Source organism: Scomber japonicus, chromosome 15 (assembly GCF_027409825.1).
Source record: "Scomber japonicus isolate fScoJap1 chromosome 15, fScoJap1.pri, whole genome shotgun sequence".
NCBI lineage: Eukaryota > Metazoa > Chordata > Actinopteri > Scombriformes > Scombridae > Scomber > Scomber japonicus.
Window position 1 is genome coordinate 27,379,561 of NC_070592.1, and position 18,749 is coordinate 27,398,309.

The 18,749-nt window shown below is 38.9% G+C and overlaps 1 protein-coding gene across 1 annotated transcript in view; it reads left to right on the top strand.

Moving 5' to 3' along the window:
- The window catches only part of LOC128373954 (retinoic acid receptor beta-like), a 126,580-nt gene that overhangs the window by 37,102 nt on the left and 70,729 nt on the right, over window positions 1–18,749 (top strand). The window contains exon 2 of the mRNA XM_053334157.1: window positions 18,105–18,253. Coding sequence (XP_053190132.1) covers window positions 18,105–18,253 — 149 coding nt within the window. The remainder of the gene's footprint in view (window positions 1–18,104; window positions 18,254–18,749) is intronic.

Below are 18,749 nucleotides of genomic sequence, written 5' to 3' on the forward strand. Positions count from 1 at the left end.
AGTGTAGCATCGACATGATTTTAAAGCTGTTTTAAGGTAAAACAGTTGCTTAATGTTGCTTTAACGTATAGTATAGTTAGCCATGGTGAGCAGGTGAATGTCCTATTTCTAGCTCAGACAGCGTGAGGATAAAAACTCCTCCTCAGCCGCTCTGTCCGAACTTGAAAATGCTGCTAAAGAGTCTGCCAGACTCCAGCAGTGTAAACAGGATGTTAGTGTTGTGAGAGAAGTCTTTGACAATTCTCTGAGCCCAATCAGTACCTTTCTAAACATTAGATTTAATAAACATCAGCATATGTTACCATTATCATTGTGAACAATTTCACATTTTACCAAAGACACCAATGGATCTCAGTAAGAACCACTCACAAGGCTGCTGTTGTATCAAAATCTGACTTCCCATAGTCTTGAAAGCAGGAAAAAAGCTTGTTCTACACCTCTCCATGGAGTGCTAGCATGCTATCACATCCAGCTCTCAGGTGTCTAATTCCATACATTCTATACCTTCATCTATTTCTTATTTTGGTAATCATTTAGCTAAGACTGGACATTTGCATGAGTGAGACAAAATAGTTTTGAAAGAGAAAGAAAGAGGTTTTGATTTAATTTTGATTGTTGGTGTCCCACCATGTAGAACGGCTACCACTTTAACACACTATCTTATCTGTTAGGAGCTTCCTTCTCATTTTTGGAAAGTATTTTGTAACCTTGCCGAAAGTCTCAAAATTGTAGCTGAGACAGATTTTTAGATAGCGGGGGGTCAGTTGGGGGCCCACAGCTTATATTTGCCCTCAGGCCCCTTAGAGGGTTACTCTGGCCTTGGATGCAGCCTTGATAGTGAGAATTTCCACCTACTCTGATCATTTCAACTAGTTTTATTGGAGACATATATTCTTGTCACAGTGTCAGAGTGATGTCTGAATGAAACTTAAACGTGTCCTTCCTACAGACTCAGATTAGAGTGAAATTTGGAGGCAGAACCTTTAAAAAAAGAGAAGGAACAAGGAACGTGAGGTGGTGGAAAAACTCTCATTAGCTATATGAACATGTTACACTGACATTTGATTACTAATTTATGACTAATAATAAATCTACTTATACAAATGTCAACCAATACATCAACTCAAAACTGAATTAAGAGTGCAGTAAGGCACTACATAAGCATATAGTGTATTGTAAGTGAATGATGATCAGTGTAATCAGAATATGATATCAGCTGCACACTTAATAACATGATGATGAATTGAATCAGGGTTTTCTGATGTGTAATATATTTAAAGAAACTAATGGACGTATCTGACTATAATTCATCATCATATGAGTCAGGTGTTATTATGTTCCAGCAGCCACTACTACACTACTGTATGTGTGCTTGACTTTCAGTTCATGGGGTTTACGCTCATAAATAATGAGTCATTGATAAGTTATGCTACTACACAGTGTGCAGTAGTCCAGTAGACAGGACGCTTTACAACATATGATCATTTCTACTCTGCGACCAGATGAAAATGATACACTCTGTTTGGCTTCAGTGATTCTAGCTGTGTGTAAATGTGTTTTAGGCCTAAATACAAAAATGATTGATTGCTTCAGAATGCTGCTGCACCACAATATAATCATCTGCAGTTATGAAAACGTGTGTCTGCATTATCAATGTAGAAGATAGATGCAAATAAGGCGGAATTACAGGTTAGTGTTTGAAGAATGGTTGGAATAATGTGGTTAATATACACTGTAAAAACTACAACATTTAAATTAAAAAAAAGACAGAAAATTTCAATTGGTCTTAATTTTAGTTAATCTAACCACTTTTACACTTCTGTTTTAATGACTTCAATTTGGAAAAACATCAAATTTTACACCCTAAAACACACATTTTACCTTTACTTTAATTTAATGTAAATTAACACACACACTGGGGATTTTACATTTCAGACCAGGATCATATACATATGAACACCATGACTTAAGTGTTGAATAGAAAGAATGCTGAATGGGTTAGTGAGTGGCTGAAGTGAATAATTATTATATATATTATAAGCTTTAACATGTTGTAATCATTTGGCCTAAGAAAGTAAGTTTTCTTACTGTAGAGTACTGCTTTAATAATCTGTCAGTCAATAGCTTTTAATGGACATCGGTTTCAAAATACTGAACTTGTGCAACATGAGCAAATCACAAACAGGTACACAGACAATAGATTTGGCCCTCATATCAGCAGCTGGCCACAGTTATGCACCTTATCGGTATCAGCTGTGTGTGTACTCTGGACTCAGCTTCCCTTGTGTCTGTCTTAAGTCCATTTACTGTCTGATTCACAAGACACACACTATCGACATCACTGTACCTGACAACAGCAACACAGCACATCATGTTAGAATAATAAGTCAATATAAAAACACTCTGTTATAGGTAAAAGTTCAGCTTTTTACTTCAATAGAAATGCAGTAAAAAAGTGTTTTTAGAAGTAATTAAGGTGGAATGTGTTCGGGACAGACTCAGAGTGCAGCTCACTTTCAGCCAAGGAATCAAACAATGTATAATTCATTTATGTAGTATTTATATTATTTATGACAATGATTAGTGATATCAGTTTGTGTGTAAAAGTGGAGGAATGATTAATGTTTCAAACACAACAGCTTAACAACAAAACTCTACTTCACACATCTCCAACCAACACTTGAACATTTAATTCTATAACTGAAAAGGGTGTAGTTTAAAAAAAGAAGAACTAACTTCAGTGTGTAAGTGTCTCTGACTCTGAAGTGACAGTGTGTGTATGTAACTTCACTACAGTCTTGACAAACAGGAAGTGCAGAAGGTCACATGGTCTCCACAAGCAAGTCCATCACTGTCATTTTCCAAGGACGAGTCTAACACTGCTCTGATTTATTTTATACAGTACCATGACTAAAGCTCCATCCAATTATACAATTAAAGAAGCTTTTTATAGCCTATAAACTTAACATTGTTTGCATTTACACAACACCGGCTAACACTGGCTAGTTTGAGCATGTGCACACAATTATATCCATTATAATAACTAAGACATAAATGTAGTGGAGTACATTCTTTTCCTGTGAAATACAGTGCAGTGGAAGTTTAATGTCACACTCAATTAAAATACTCACATAAAGTATCTCACAAATTATAATACATCAATGTATTTTCTTTGTTTTTCAAGGTTTCACCAAATAAAAAATATACTATTTTTTCCCTTTGAGCTGCAGCAGATAAAATGATACAATTATCAGCAGAGGAGTTTTCTTAAGCACTGTTTCAGTCTGTAATTCAGTCTGCTAATTTCATTCTTTAGTATTATGTTTAGTTGCCTAATGAGCATTATGTGCCTACAATACATTTACAATGCACTTATATTTCATAACTGCTGACTTCTAATAACTTATTGTTGGTCATTTAATGGCATGTAAAGCTGTGGAGAAAGACATCTATTACCAGTAAAAGGAAACAGACATACATTGTGATTAATCAATAAGTATGATAACTAATGTTTTATTATCTTTTTTTGCTTTAGCTCACCTATACATGACAAACTATGTGTGTGACATACACATGACATAATGCATGAAAGTCAGCACACTAAACTTTATTCAAATTTCAAATGCTCACTATTCTACACGGATCAGCTGTTTAATAAGCTCATTATGATCACATGCACAGTTTGAGTTACATACTGTACTGCATTAAAGCCTAATAGAGAAGTGTTTTAAAGCCCCATTTTACTCCCATATATGATTATGAAGTCATGCAAAAATCATAGCAATCAACAAAACTGCTCACAGCAAGCACGTGCAATTACCTCAGCAAATGCTTCTCTGCTTTTCCTCCCATAATACAATCTCATATCATTTTATTCTTTTTATTTAGCCTATAAATGTATGATTAAATCTTTATTAGTGAGTTTACAGCTCACTCACAGCACATGCTGGCTTTATCTGTTTATTTCATCATTTTACAGGCTAAACAGGAAGCTTGAGAAATGTTAGTTACCATCAGTGGAACATTTAGAAATAATGTTTGTTAGGATGCAGTTGATGGATGAAGTGAGCAGATAATAAAACGTCTTTTTTACTGCTACAGAAATGTGACGAATGACATGAAACACAGACTTTCTTTAGTTTAAGTAAAGTCTCCCCACTTTAAAAATACATAAATCAATACAATGGGTGCTGTTCATGGTCATATATCTGTGTGGGAATGGGGCATTTCCTTGTGTTGGGACCGACTGTGCGTAAAAAGCACCGCCCTTCAGAGCGCAGCCACGTACAGCTGTAGGAACACTTCTTCAGCTTAGAATTTTAAAAAAAAGCCCCATTTAATTTTTTTAGGTGGGTGTCGTATATTTTATTCTTTTCCAGGAGAAAGAAAAAAAGAGAACATGTTTGATTATTTTTCCTCCTGCGTTTCTTCTCTCCGCCTTGTTCCGCGCTGCGGAGCTGCAGTGATGTCAGCCTGCCTGGGTCATATGAAGGTCAGCAGCCTCGGAAGGGTTCATACAAAGTTCACTCGCATATATTAGGCAATTCAATCTTTCATTCTCTGTGGCAAAAACTAGTTGGAAATGAGCTGCACGGGGGGAAGGAGAAGCCATTCGTCATCTGAGAGAAGATCGCGTGCTTTTTAAACGCCGTGCGTGTTATTTTTTGATATTAGTAAAAGAATCATCCTCCAGTTCAGACGAGCTCTGCCACAGCTTTCTCCTCTGCTCTGCTACCGGGACGGGACGAAAACACACCGGGATCTAAATGTTTGTGATTGTTACTATGGAGGAGTGCGTGTCCGCGCGCTGACCGGACACGCTGCCACTAACATAGAAACATGACAAATGAGCGTTTAGAAGAAACCGTGGAGCATTTTTAATCCCAAATAATTCATGATTCCGGTGCGGGACGAAGGAGAAGAAGAGGAGCGAAATCAGCCGTGCCAAGAAGAGGAAGAAGAAGAAGAAGAGGAGGAGGAGGAGAAGGAGGAGGAGGAGGAGGAGGGGGGAAAAAGCAGCGGAGTTTGATGGAGTTGTTGTGCGCTTATGCCGGTGATTTTTTTACCCATAACGCACAAGAGTAGTTGAAGGAAGCGCCGTCATCATGTTTGACTGCATGGACGTGCTGGCTGTGAGTCCCGGGCAGATGCTGGATTTCTACACGTCCAGCCCGTCCTCATGCATGCTGCAGGAGAAGGCTCTGAAAGCCTGCATCAGCGGACTGGCGCACAGAGAGTGGCAGCACCGCCGGAGCGCTCACTGTAGGTTCAACTTCTCATCATGTGTTGTTGTTGTTGTTGTTGTTGTTGTTGTTGTTTATCGGCTCACTTAAAGCTGCTCTAAATGATGATGAGCTGCTGATCCACATGATTCACAACAAGTTGGTATAAAGGGCCTGCAGGTCTGATAATTACTGACAAACTGCTCCACTCATAAAGTTAATTGAGTTGTTTGAGGAAAAGCTTTTAAACCAGGGAGCATGAATGCATCAAATAATGCAAATGATTCATAGAGAGTTTATTGGAGCAGCTCAGTGTCTTCATTTATTTGCTTGTGTGTGTGTGTGTGTGTTTTTTTTTAAAGTAGATTTTTGCTGTTAGATTTGAGTAGAAACCTTCATCCACTCCTCAGCTCTCCAAACTCATCTTCCCAAAAAAAAAGAAAACCCACACAAAAAAAACACGTCATATTTCAAACCCAGCATGTGCCTCCATAAATTCAGTGAGCAGTGGAAGCAGCAGCCGGGACCTGCTTGATGTATGGCTTGTCTCAGATCAGTTCAGTTCAGAGAGCAGCAGCAGCAGCCTCCTCACTGCTGGCTGGAGGAATGCAGTGAGTAAACACAGACGGCGTTTCCACACCTCCTTTCCCCTCGGCCCGCACATGACAGGAGGGGCGGCCTGACGAGCCGCGACCTGCGCGCTCTGACACTGATTTAGATAAACGACCCCGTGGACTTTTCAACAAGATTAACGGGCTGCTATCTGAACATGTCAGCCTCTAGCGTTTTGAATTGGCCGGGCTGATGGATGGACCGCTGCTAGTTTTTTAGTCCAGGAGAAAGAAGGCATGCTGCATTCCTTATAGTATTAGAAATGATTCCTCAGTTGTGAATACTTTGTAGGAGAAGTGCACCTGTAATTATTCCTGCTAGACAAACCTAAGAGTGAACTCTTCTGAGATCAGGATGCTTTTCCAGAGCTCAGAGGACTCCGTCACTGTTTATTTTTGCGCTGTCCCCCCCGCTGCTGCCCCTGTGATTTATTCTCATCTGATAATGACCCAGCCTCCAGCTGTCATTCCTCAGGAAGTGTTTGCTCAAGGGCACTCAGTCCAAAGTGGCTGCTATCAGTCGGAGGGAAAGTGTAAAAGCTACAGCTGCCACCTTTAACCTGACCTGCCTCCACACAGCGCTCTGCTGCAAAACAGAACAACATTATTTTCCTCATAGACATTAATCCACTCATTAGGTTTTCTGTTCATCATTTTGTCTCAAACGGGTCAAAAAAACAGTGAAAAATGACCAGAGGTGATGTGTTCTGATCGCTCGTGCTGTCCAGCCATTTAAAAGACAAACATATTCCATTTTATTATCATATGTGACAAAGAAAAGCAGAAAATCATATTTAAAACAATGGAAACAACACATTTATTATTATTATTATTATTATTTATTAAAACGGTTAATCAAAACTAAAAAATATGAAATGTTTAAATAGACTAATGATAATAATACAGCAGGGAGCTGATGATTAATATGATGATGGTGACAGTAAAGCAGCTGTTAATGCTTGTAACTGAAATATACTGTTAAATGTTACGTTCTTCAAATTAAAAGTCTTTATTTCCAATATTTAACACATGTACAGATGGAGTTCGCTCAATGGGAAAAAAAAAAAAAAGTCAAAAAATTTGGACTGACAGTAGAAAAAAATGTTAGTTAAATATTTTGTGTATTATTATTATTATTGTGCATTACAAAGTGATGTGTTAGTTAAATGACTGGCTGTGTGACAGGGCCACAGCCTGGAGGGTAGAAATACTGACCTTCTCTAAAACAACCCCCCCCCCTTCCCTCAAGACATTTTCCACTAACACCCAAACAGAAAATCTTAGAATTTTTCTTATTTATTGTTCATTTCTCACTGAACCACAATATTTAAGTATTAATTCTTACACAAAGCTTTAAATGCACGCTGGCTCCACTTTTCGCAAAATTGTAGTTTTTTAAAATTTATTTTGAAATGCGCTTTTCTCAAAGTTTCTGCTGTTTTTCATCCTCTGACGTCACAGCTGCTAAAATCACATAATCTTCATATTTATTCACAATTATTTATCACTACAAATGTTTTCTTCTCTTCTTCTTCTTCCTTTTTTAAATACAATTACAAAAACCATCTACATGCTGCTTCCTTCAATTAAAACTCCATCTTTTACTCATTTACTGGCTTAAAAAGCGACAACGGAACTTTGAACAGTGACATCATCCTGTAAAATTACCTCGTAAATTTAATAACTTGCTCGCTAACAAAAAAAAAAAAAAGAAAACCTTCCAAATTCCCCTAAAACTTGGGGAGTGCGTGACCTCGTCAGAGTCAGCGTCCGGCCTGCTCTTTGTGTCATCTCTACTGCTCAAGACACTGTGGTGCCTGTTTGATTCAATTCTCCTCATTAACATCCATCAGTTGTCATAGATTCAAACAGATGTTTAAATCAAGTCTTTATTCTCTCCTCTGGACACAATGTTTCCTGTCCGTTCCTTAAAGATCATCTTCCAACGTTTGAATCGCTGCCCTTTAATACATCTGCACACATCTGCACACACTGGCCTTTTTAAACGTGGGACTCATGAAACTCTCAATGACTTTTTTTTTTTTTTTTTGTCTTTTCTTTCCCAACAAACTGGTAAAGCTGCTGGCCTTTCAGCGGCTGTCAGACAGGACACCCCTGCCCTTTTCCTGTTTGAATAAGGCGCTGTTTAAATTAGCCTTTTGATTTGAGAAAGCCTCTCCCGGGGTCAACGCTACGTTGCTTTATTAATTTATTTATTCAGGATAATGGAAACCTCCTGGGTGTTAATTAGCCGAGGAGACAACGAGCCGACCGTTAATGCACTTCCTCTTCCAGTTTAGATGTTAATTAAGAATGATCAAGGACCTCCTTTAACGCAGATAAATAAAACCGGGATTTTTTTTTGCGGCTGAGGAATCACTGCGCACGATGGCAGCGCTGTGTGAAGAGACAAATGAAACCCACACACACACACACACACACACACGACAGCAACTAGCAGACAAATCAGAGGATAAGGTGATGGCCTATAAACAGCGGCACTATTGTGACTTAAAAAGATAAAAAGTGCGAGCTTGCAGCGTGATATGCATTGTACAGCTGATGTGTGTTATGGGATAATTGGGGCCTTTTTGTCTTCAAGGCTTAAGCGCCTGTGATATGGACATGAAAGGCCATTAGCACAGCTTGCACACCAAGCTAATTTAGTGGGCGTGTGAAATGAAAGGCGGATGGGGGGAAATAAAAGCGATGTACAACAGTGAAATGAAAGGAGAGCTGTCTGATGCCAGGCATGTTTAATGGACATGATTAGGACAGCGCGAGGGTCCCGCCAGGGTTACAGCTGATACTGTGTGTGTGTATCAGGAGCCACGCCGGCCTTTTAATAAATATCAAATACCAAGTCTCCTCTTAGCCTCCTGCTCAAACACAGCTGCTGAAAAAAAACAGCTTTTTTTTTTATGATTCATTTCAACACTCTCATGTTTCCCAGAATTTCTGATGTTATAACCATTAAAATGCTCCAAAAAAAAAAAGAAAAAAGAAAGAATATTTTTTATGTCCGCTTCCAGTAAAGCCTTTTTTTCTCTCTCATAATGGTCTAATTGCTGTTTCAGAGGCTTTTTCACCCTCTTGAAACCACTTCACACTTAATTTGTTTGGCATGAAGTGAAGGCCAGTTTATCTGTGTAGCACCCTTTAACAACAAGGCCACGCAGAGATACACACTTATTAAAACAACACATGTTAAATATACACAAAGAGGTGGGAGATTTAAAAAAAAGGTGGTGGTGGTGTGTGTGTGTGTGTGTGTGTGTGTGGGGGGGGGGGGGTTAATCAACTAGAATACATATTTAGAGTGAGAAACATGAATACATAGTGTCAGATTTAATAAAAGGTTTGTAATCCTAAAAGAAGTGAGAAGACTTGAAGCTGTATAATAATAAAAAGACATAACATAGCAGCAGAAATGTATTTTGGACTATAAAGCCGTTTAATGGAGACCTGTAAAGACTGGTTGAAACACAACTCCTTTAATAGTTGAATGGTTCAAATGACAGTAATAATTAGTCTTAAGGTGGACTGTAAAATATAAGTCTTGACTATAAGATTATGGTGTTTAACATGAGGAGGTCAAGCTGAGGGCTGCCTGTTAATCCTTCACGTTTGGCACCAAAAGCAAATCATTTCTTTTTTATTGTTAAGATCAAATACTGCAGTACTGCGATATAATGATGCAAGCTTATGAGAAAAGTGGTAAAACATCACAAAAACCCACTACAGGCATATGTATAATCATTTCTTAATATTTATAATGGCTGTAAATGTAGAAGCAGACTGTGGAGAACACTACAACTTTTACAACTTTTAGTACTTTTACTGTTTTGTTTTTTCCTCCTTAAATCGACTCATTCATGTATATTTGCCTCAACATTAATACACTTTTTAAAGCTCTTTAACATTTGAAATGAGAGTTTTGTTTAAAGTTTGAATAGTTTAAAGTGAATGCCAAATAAGAAAAATGAGCTCAGATAAAATATTAAAATATATTCAAACATTTCTCATGCTACCAGCGTGGTTAATGATCAAATAGTCTTTTATTTTTTCGACACTTTCCCGCCCTCATAAAACAACACAAAAACACTGAATGCTGCAGCTTTTTTTTTTGGCATAAAAGTTTGACAGTTTAAGATTGTAAAAAAAGAAACAAGAAAAATATCAGCAAAAGAAGTGATTTCAGTCTACAAAAGCAATATCAAACACTTCCTGTTTCCTGTTGCCCTGATAGTTCCACAGTCTGAAATAACTCACAGGTGTGTTCCTGCTTTATCTTTTCTTTTCTCTCCTCCTCAGCTCAAACTGCCTTTTATATTTTTATATTTATATGTTTGCCACACCCATCTAGAGCAGCCACTTCTTTTGTATCCTTTAAAACATGAGACTCAGGTTCTGTTTAAAAGTGCTGGCAGAGGGAGAATAAAATCATAGCTGTGCTTTTAAAGCCACAAATTCCTGCGGATTCAAAAAAAAGAAACCGATCGCCTTTCCACAACTTTAATTTTTTTTTTTGTTATCCTTCCTTGCACTTTCTCCTCTCATAGTCTACTTCTTTTTGATTTAGATTTTTACTGCTTCTCAATTTTTATGGAGGCTTTCGAAGCGGTTTGCACCTGTTGTGTAGATTCGGTCGGCTGCTGTTTGACCTCAGCGCTGCGGTAAAACACAGGGTCAAAGGGGGGGGGGGGGTGAGAAGAGGGATTGGTCACATGATCGCCTGGGAATATTTCTAAACCTAAACCTCATTCAGCTCATCGTCAAGCTGGTAACTTCTCTGTCAAATACAGAACAGATTTTGATGGAAAGCAGATCCTCTCTCTACTCCTCTCTTTTCCTTCATGAAGTCAAATGACTGCTCCTCATTGTTATTTTCTTTTTCCTCGAGTGTTTAAAGCTCTTGTAAATATCCCTCTCCGTTTAAAAAAAAGAAAAGGCGCAGGCGAGCGACTCAAAGCTGCTTCTAATTTGCTGTACTTTGGGTGAACTTTGACCATTTCCTCTGACTGGAGGCCTGGTGTATGTGAGCTATGCACTCAGCGCTCCTGCAGAGAAAAACCTGGAGGAAAAACACTTCCAGACTGGACAGAGCGTCAGCTGAGCGGAGGGAGGAAGAAGTAGTGGAGGAAGAGGAGGAGGAGGGGGGTTGGATCCACAGACTGGGAGTAATATTCCTCTAATCCTTCCAGGCTATGCCCACCACTCCACACCCAAATCACCACAGCTTTTTTTTTTTCTTTAACACAAACCAAATACACAAACACCCGGAGGAGCTTCAGGAAATGTCACTCTCCTCCTCTCTCCTCCTCCTCCTCCCTCCTCCCTCCCCTCTCTCCCTTTCCTCTTCTTCTTCTTCTTCTTCTTCTTCTTCTTTCTAGTGATCTGTTACAGTTTGTCAGCTTTAACTCAATCAGTGTGATTTAGGGTTCAGCGTTCAATTGAAACTCAATAGATTTTTATTTAAATGAGAAGGAAGCGTCTGATTTTGAGCGCATTTTTCCTTTCATTATCCTCCACAGAAACACAGCTCTGTCCTCATTCTGGATCACCATCATTGTGTTAAATTGCCTGTGTGCAGCGACAGACTTTGCTTCAGGTTCTTTGCCATCTGTTGGTCTTGTGGACCATGTGGGCAGAGTTTTACATGTCACTGATTTTCAGACTGGAGGAAGTAGATAAAAGCACAGAGAGGGGCACATAACGGATAAGATGATGCTGCCGCTCTGCAGATTATTTCCACATTACCTGCAAGTAACCTCCTGTGCTGCCTCACACTGCTTGTTTGGGGCTGAACAGGTGTCAACGCTTTGTCAAGGTTGATTGTAGAAGCTGCTGCATAGTTTGTGAAGGATGCTGCCAACAGCTCACATACTGTACAATATGAGGATGCTTCTCAAGCCAAGAAGACAAGAATCAGGGCTGCAGTCAGTCAGTGACAGCAATTCAAAAATACATTTAAAACTAGTTTTAAAAGCAGCATCAGGTTTGTTCAAATGTACATTTAGTATTTTTGTTGGTTTTATATCATTTGAAATGACATTTGCACCATTTTTTACGAAAAGTAAGACTGAGTGCTCCTGAAAATGTCAAATGGTGTAACCACAAAGGAATGATAAATATTCAATATTTTATCACCTACAGTGTATTTAAGTGTACTTATTTTTAAAAATGTAAATGTTTCCTGATCTCCATGATTCTCCAGATGAAATGTAATATTTAGAACAATAGTATTCCATTAGCTTTATTTAATATAAAAGTTATAATGTAAGATCATGCCAAACTAGTTGATATGGTGTTTTATTGACTAGTTACTGTATTTAAGCAAGTTGAACACATAATCCTCTAATATATTCTCTCTAAATGGATTAAAAGCAGAAATTTGATGCTGGGTCCACAAAAAAAGAATGTGTGCAAGTTATTCATATGTTTATTTTCATATTTTAACCTTTTAAATTTGAATAAACCACATAGACACAAAAAACCTCATCGACCCTTCTAATAAGTCTAATGACTGCAGGAGAATAGTGAAAAGTCCTTAAAAGTTCTTAAAGCCAGAGTTCACAACTTCAATGTGTTGTTTTGTCCCAAACTAAAAGCATCAGATGTGCACACAGTAGAATCAGTTTAATAGTGATCAGTTACATAAACACTGCACAGCATGTCATCAATTAAAGTGCATCATATCAGACATGATGGATGTGATAATGAAGTAGATGTAATTCCCCAACAATGGAGATGAAAGCAGACTTTAAATGATGAAACAATGACCTGATCAACACTGTTTATTGCAGCAGGGTCACATGATGCACACTGGCCCTAACACTTATTGTACATACACAGTCATTAAATACCAAATGCTGCATGACCATTAAATAATGGTATAAGCCAGACAAAAAGTGTTTAAAGTCCCCTTTCATTCAAAACAGTTTTTTTTCATTGTTCAGTTTCAGTTGGATGTTTGAGCTTCACTTTGCAAAGTTTGTTCTCACCTTAAATCTGAGTTTAACCCTTTATCTTTCAAATAACTACATTTAGTAACTTCCCTAAACATCTAAAACAGCCTCCTCATGCCTCTCTGTGAGGTTGTAGAACCATGTGGACTTTAAATATAGAGACTTTTTAGTAAATGTTTTACTCTAGACCAGCGAGGAACTATGTATGGTAACTTCACTGACTTTGATTTGCAACATAAAAATGAAAAACAAAAGCAAAAAAAGACATGTGGTAAGTGTGATGCAGACTAACCCTAACCCCAAAACATATCAGACAGTATTTAAATATGTCTTTGAAGAGTCTGCATCCATGGTTCACCCCTATTAGTAATAATAACATTGAACTTGCCAAGTTAACTAATGAAAAAAGCACTTAAAATAAGCGCGACAGGGCAGGTCACATGATCAGACAGGTTGTAAACAAAGTTAATTGGAAGAGCAAATGAGGCTGAGACTCTGTTGTAAACATTCATTAAATGAAGTGCTTTAGATCATCTGTATAATACCCGCTTGTTTACAGCTAACTCAATTAAGAAAATAAGAAGTTTTTAAACCGTCATTTATATTTAATCAAAGTGTTGCAACTGGTGGATGTCATTATAGTTCATGATTGATCTGATATAATTAGATCAAGACATGATGAGGTTATTAGATCTTATCATATCTCCAATCAAAAAGTTTGTCACTTCAATTATGTTGTTTGCATCCCTGAGCTCATATCTCCATCTGACAGTCGGTATCAGTCCTGTATATGCGTGTGTATATGCGTGTGTAAGTGTGTGTGTACTGGTGTGTGTGTGTCAGTGAGCTCAGTCTCAGCAGACAAGCCGGTGAGGAGGAGCTGTTTTCTCCAGTCTTTCCCCTCATTCAGCCTGCAGCCTCCAGCAGGGAGTGTGTGCTTTCCTGTTTGACCCCACCGGCAGGTTCAGCCAGAGGCTAAGAGTTCAGCAGCCGCCGCTCAGCCGCACATTTCTCTCTGCCTGCTCTTAAGCCAGACTCTCCGTGCCGCATGTCTGTCACCAGCCTTTATTCCTCTAATGGCTCTTTTCTGTGTATGTTAACATGCGGGGAAGTCGACTCAAAGATTAATCACGCAGAAAATGGAAAAAGGCTCCCCTGCACCTGATAGGGGCCCCCTTACACTACCATACAGGTGCCCATTGACCACCCCCTCCTTCTACCTCCTCTCTCTCTCTCTCTCTCCCTCACACACACACATACACACACACATACACACACACATGCTGAGCAGTGTAATGCATCTACGTTTATGCGTCCCATCTGTCTGCAGGTGGTCATGCCGCCTCCCAGAAGCAGCCATAAGAGTCAAATAGGCTGTGGGGCCGAATTGTTGGCAGTGCCTCTCAGTGTGGGACTACCCAGCCGTCACAAATGCTCTGAAGGCACATCAGCAGCAAAAAGAATTTTTCCTCTAGATGTATGTTAAAGCGTGCCGCACCACCTGGGGAAGGCTAATACACACTGTTTTTGTGCTCCAGTAGACATACATCCTCATCATCATCATCGTATGTGCCTTGTTTCACTTATTACATGTTTTAGAGAGAGAGAGAGAGAGAGGGAGAGAGATTTCAGCTCAGGTTTGAAAGGATATACTCTTGTATGTGAGCAGCTACACACAGCATATGATGTGATCATAGTTTTATTACAGATTATTTCAAATACATGAAGAAGAGTAAATAGCTGTAGTGCTAAAAGAGCCACATCAACAAAATGTGTATGATGATGAGGATATTGTTCTTATTAACATTTGATGATAATAAGTTCATTTATTTATTTTTTTGTCAGTCTGCTGATTGTTAATTATTAATCTGAAATATCAACACATGCAAACACAAATCTTTTCCTGTTTTTGACTTTCTTCATTTTGATGAAACTGATATTTATGCTTTTTTCTGTGTTTTTGTGGCAGAGCACCAAAATGAATTGAATGCAGGAGAAATACACAGCATTTAGAGACTGAGAGCAGTTCTCTATTTAATGCTTTACATTGAATATAGTCTTAAATGATTAGTTGGTTTATCAGTTTAACACAGACATAGAATTCATTGATAAAGGTTCACTATATGTAATATGAAAGGCGTTGCCCTTAGTAACAAACCATACTGTGTTGACATGTAAATAATTGCTGATTAGTAAACAAAGGAAAAATACATTCTTTTGACCAGATGATGGTGCTAGATGAAAAGTGAGGAGATCAAAATGATTATATCTCATCCTCTGGAGAACATGAATGTCTAAACCTAATGTTGTACCTATCTATAAGTAGATGTAGATGATATATCACAGCTTAAGTGAAAGTTTGACCTGTTGATGGCACTAGAGGAAAAATCAGAAAATCACCAAAATGCTTAGAATGTTTCCTCTGGAGACGTTGAACATCTACTGTAGATTTCATGTTCATCCATTTAGTAGACATAGACAGATTTCACTCTGAACTATAAATGTCAATCTCATGGTGGTGCTAGAGGAAAAAGTCAGAGGGAAGTCAGTGGAATTCATCCTGTGAGGACCATGAATGTGTGTCCATCATACTCTTTTTGGACAACTGAGCGCCTGCCAGCATCCATCCTTAAATCCATCCTGCTAACAGCTACAAACCTGGACCAGTCACATTTAATCTTGGCCTGTACACCAGAGCTGCTGAAACATGATTATTATATTCAAACATTACTGAGCCTAATGTTTCAAGTATGAAGACGCCTGTGTGTTCCTGTTCTCAGCACTGAGAACAAGAGGCATCACTTTTGAGGATGGGGCACAACAATAGAGATAGCAAAATATGTTGCAACGGCATAAGTGAAGGCATGTTAAAGAGAATAGCAATCATTAAGCCTATGGTAAATAATACTACTTGAAACAGTGTATTAATCAGTATTAGTTGTATTCACACAAAGACACAAACAGTGTATTTTCCTGCTTCCTCTGTGATCAGATGGCTTTGTGTGTCGGCCCGCTGGCTCTCCTCCAGTATGATATCTCACCATACATCTGCTTTATGTGCAAGCTGCTTCTGACTGCTCTCTGCCAGCAACAGAGGGAAAGCATTTGGACCATTTGGAGCAAAGAGATGACTTCCATGAAAACAAACGCCTGTCTGTCTGTCCTCATCAGTGGAACCAGGTCGCATCGCAGTCGTTTTAAAGAATGGAGACTTTCCCCCCTTACTCAAGTTGTTTATAAATTCACACCAGCAAACTTTATTTCCGCCTAAATCCTAAAGCAGCACCATTATGTCAGCTTTATGCAAGTCTACTTAAAGATTCTACAGAAGTTTTTAAGCACTTGATGCTGTCACCGCTTCACAAGTGAGTCACCGAGACTTCTCCTTGCAGCCCCGAACCGCCTCTCCAACCCCAGATAAGAGCCAGAATCGATACACATGTGAATCATCTCCTTCTAATTAACCTTTCTGGTCATCTTCCTGTCTCAATCCCCTTATTACAGAGGTAACATTCCTCCTCACATCCTGTACTTGTATGTGCCACAAACTTGTTAAGTCTTCCCTGGAGCTCGCCGAAATGCAAAGCTGCCCGAATGCGACGTGCGCAAAAAGTCACACGGTGAATGTAGCGAGAGATTAGATTAAAAGCACCAGGGAATTCCATGCAAGGAAGGGTCCAGTAATTATAAGAGCTTGTCCCTTACCATCAGTAATTGAGTTTACTCTGATGAAATACGGAAGAATGTAATCTAATCAGCAGAGATGCTGGAAAGGCTGCTCTCCATTTTCTGTGCAGATAGGTTGTGTACACAGCGCTTGTGTGTCTGCATACTGTAGATTTTGAGTTGGGTACATTTTAACTTCAAGGTGCTAATTGTGCTATGATTGCTAGCCTCTGTCTTGAAGCATTGTTAGTGCTGTTAAGACCACGTGTCCCATAAACACTACTGTGTTATGTCTCTCCTGCCTTCTCTCTGGTGAGACTAGCTTTATTTTTTCCCGCCCATTAGCTTTTCACATCCTCTTGTTTGTCTTTTGCCAAGACAAAATGTCTACCTGGAAAATAGTTTGCTAGCTTTGCAAATGTTTTATGAAGAAGGAAATGCACTCCCACTCGTACGCTTTAATGGAATGTGAATGTGAATATAAGTTTGGTGTGTTTACGACAAAACTTAACAGCTAACATAGATAAAGCTACACTAGCTGTTCTGTTAGGCTGTACATGTAAACATGCTCAAAGGTAAAGCTAACACACTGACGTTTAGCAGGGCCTGTTTACCATGTTCACCTTCTTAGTGTAGCGTAGTAGCATTAGTAATTAGCAGAGGTGTAAAGAGTACTGAAATATCTTACTCAAGTATAAGTCCTGTTATTTATTTGAAATTGTACTCTCTAAAATAGTGTAAAAGTAAGTGTAAAAAAGTAGTGTAAGTGTAAAAAATGACTCAAGCTAACGTAGAAAGTAATCAAAATAAAAGTTAGGCTACTTAGTTATTCCCTAAGGTTACCTTCCAGCTGCATCCCATGCAATGAAATGAAAAAGGGTTAGTGGGTTGTGTTTAAAATAAAATGACTGACTTTGAAATATACTCAAAAAAAGTAAACAAAAAAGCTTCTCAATAACAGCAACGTGAGTATTGTAATTTGTTCATTCCACCTCTGCTTATTTGTGACAGAGGTGTGAGTGGTAGTCGTAGATCTGCAGGTACTGTTGGAGCGAAAGTTGAGCCTGATCATCAAATGAAAAGTGTGGCGATCATTAACGTTATTACAGTTGATCCTGAGGAGAGCATGAATCAGCAAATGTCACGACATCTGCTTAGAGATTTTCCTCAGACCAGGTGGAACGACCAACCATCACAAATCACCATTTCTTAAGTGAATAAAACAACATGGAATCAGTGATTTCACATCTTTTTTTTGTTCATTTGGGTCTGACCTTTTGCCAAGATCTTTAAGGTCACCTCTTTCCCCTCAAACAAGAAACATACACTGTGAAGTTTATCAGATGCTAATATCAGACTACATTTACATTAAGGAGTACTAGCAAGCAGATTGTAATGTGTAAAATCAGTGGAATTCCCCTTTGTGATTGAGACTGAGCTAACTAACAGCCATCCAGACATTTTTGTGCAACAGTATCCGGCCTATAAAGTTCTCAGTGAGGTACTTTTGAATAATGTCTAATTTCCTGATGTTTAGTTTGAATGTCCTTTCCTGTTTCCACATGTCTAACTCAATCATTTAGTCTTTTGAACAAGCTTCTTCATCTTCCTCCTCTTCTTGTTTTCTTTCCCTGCAGCCATTGAAACGCAGAGCACCAGCTCAGAGGAGCTCGTCCCCAGCCCTCCGTCCCCGCCGCCCCCTCCCAGAGTCTACAAGCCCTGCTTCGTCTGCCAGGACAAGTCCTCTGGATACCACTATGGTGTCAGTGCTTGTGAGGGCTGCAAGGTAAGACTGTTGTACCTCATCATCAGACTAAAAGACAGTTGTTATTGAATGCTGATTTATTGGTGGTTTATTTAGCCTCTGGAGAACGTAGCAGCTGGGTGAAACTGAGAGCTTTTTGTCTGAACTGCTGATCTGATCAACATGATTCAACACGGTCTGTATTATATGATACAGGTTTTACCCCCCAAAGCCTTTTCTGCAGTTAATTCCTGATCTTTAAGGGAAATTACTGCATTTTCCTTTTATTAATAACTTCATTAATAACTTAAATGAAGTAATAACACGACTAAGTATAAAAAGCATTAAAGTGACCTTCCTATTGGTCTTTTGTATGCAGGTCTTCTGAAATGTGGCATGGTGGTTCAGTAGTTAGCACTGTCACTCCACTGTGAGAAGGTCTTGAATGGTCTTTCTGTGTACAGTCTGCACCTGAAAGTGTTTCTGGTTGCTCAGGTTTCCTCCCACGATCCGAACAACAGCCAGCAGCAGTGTATAT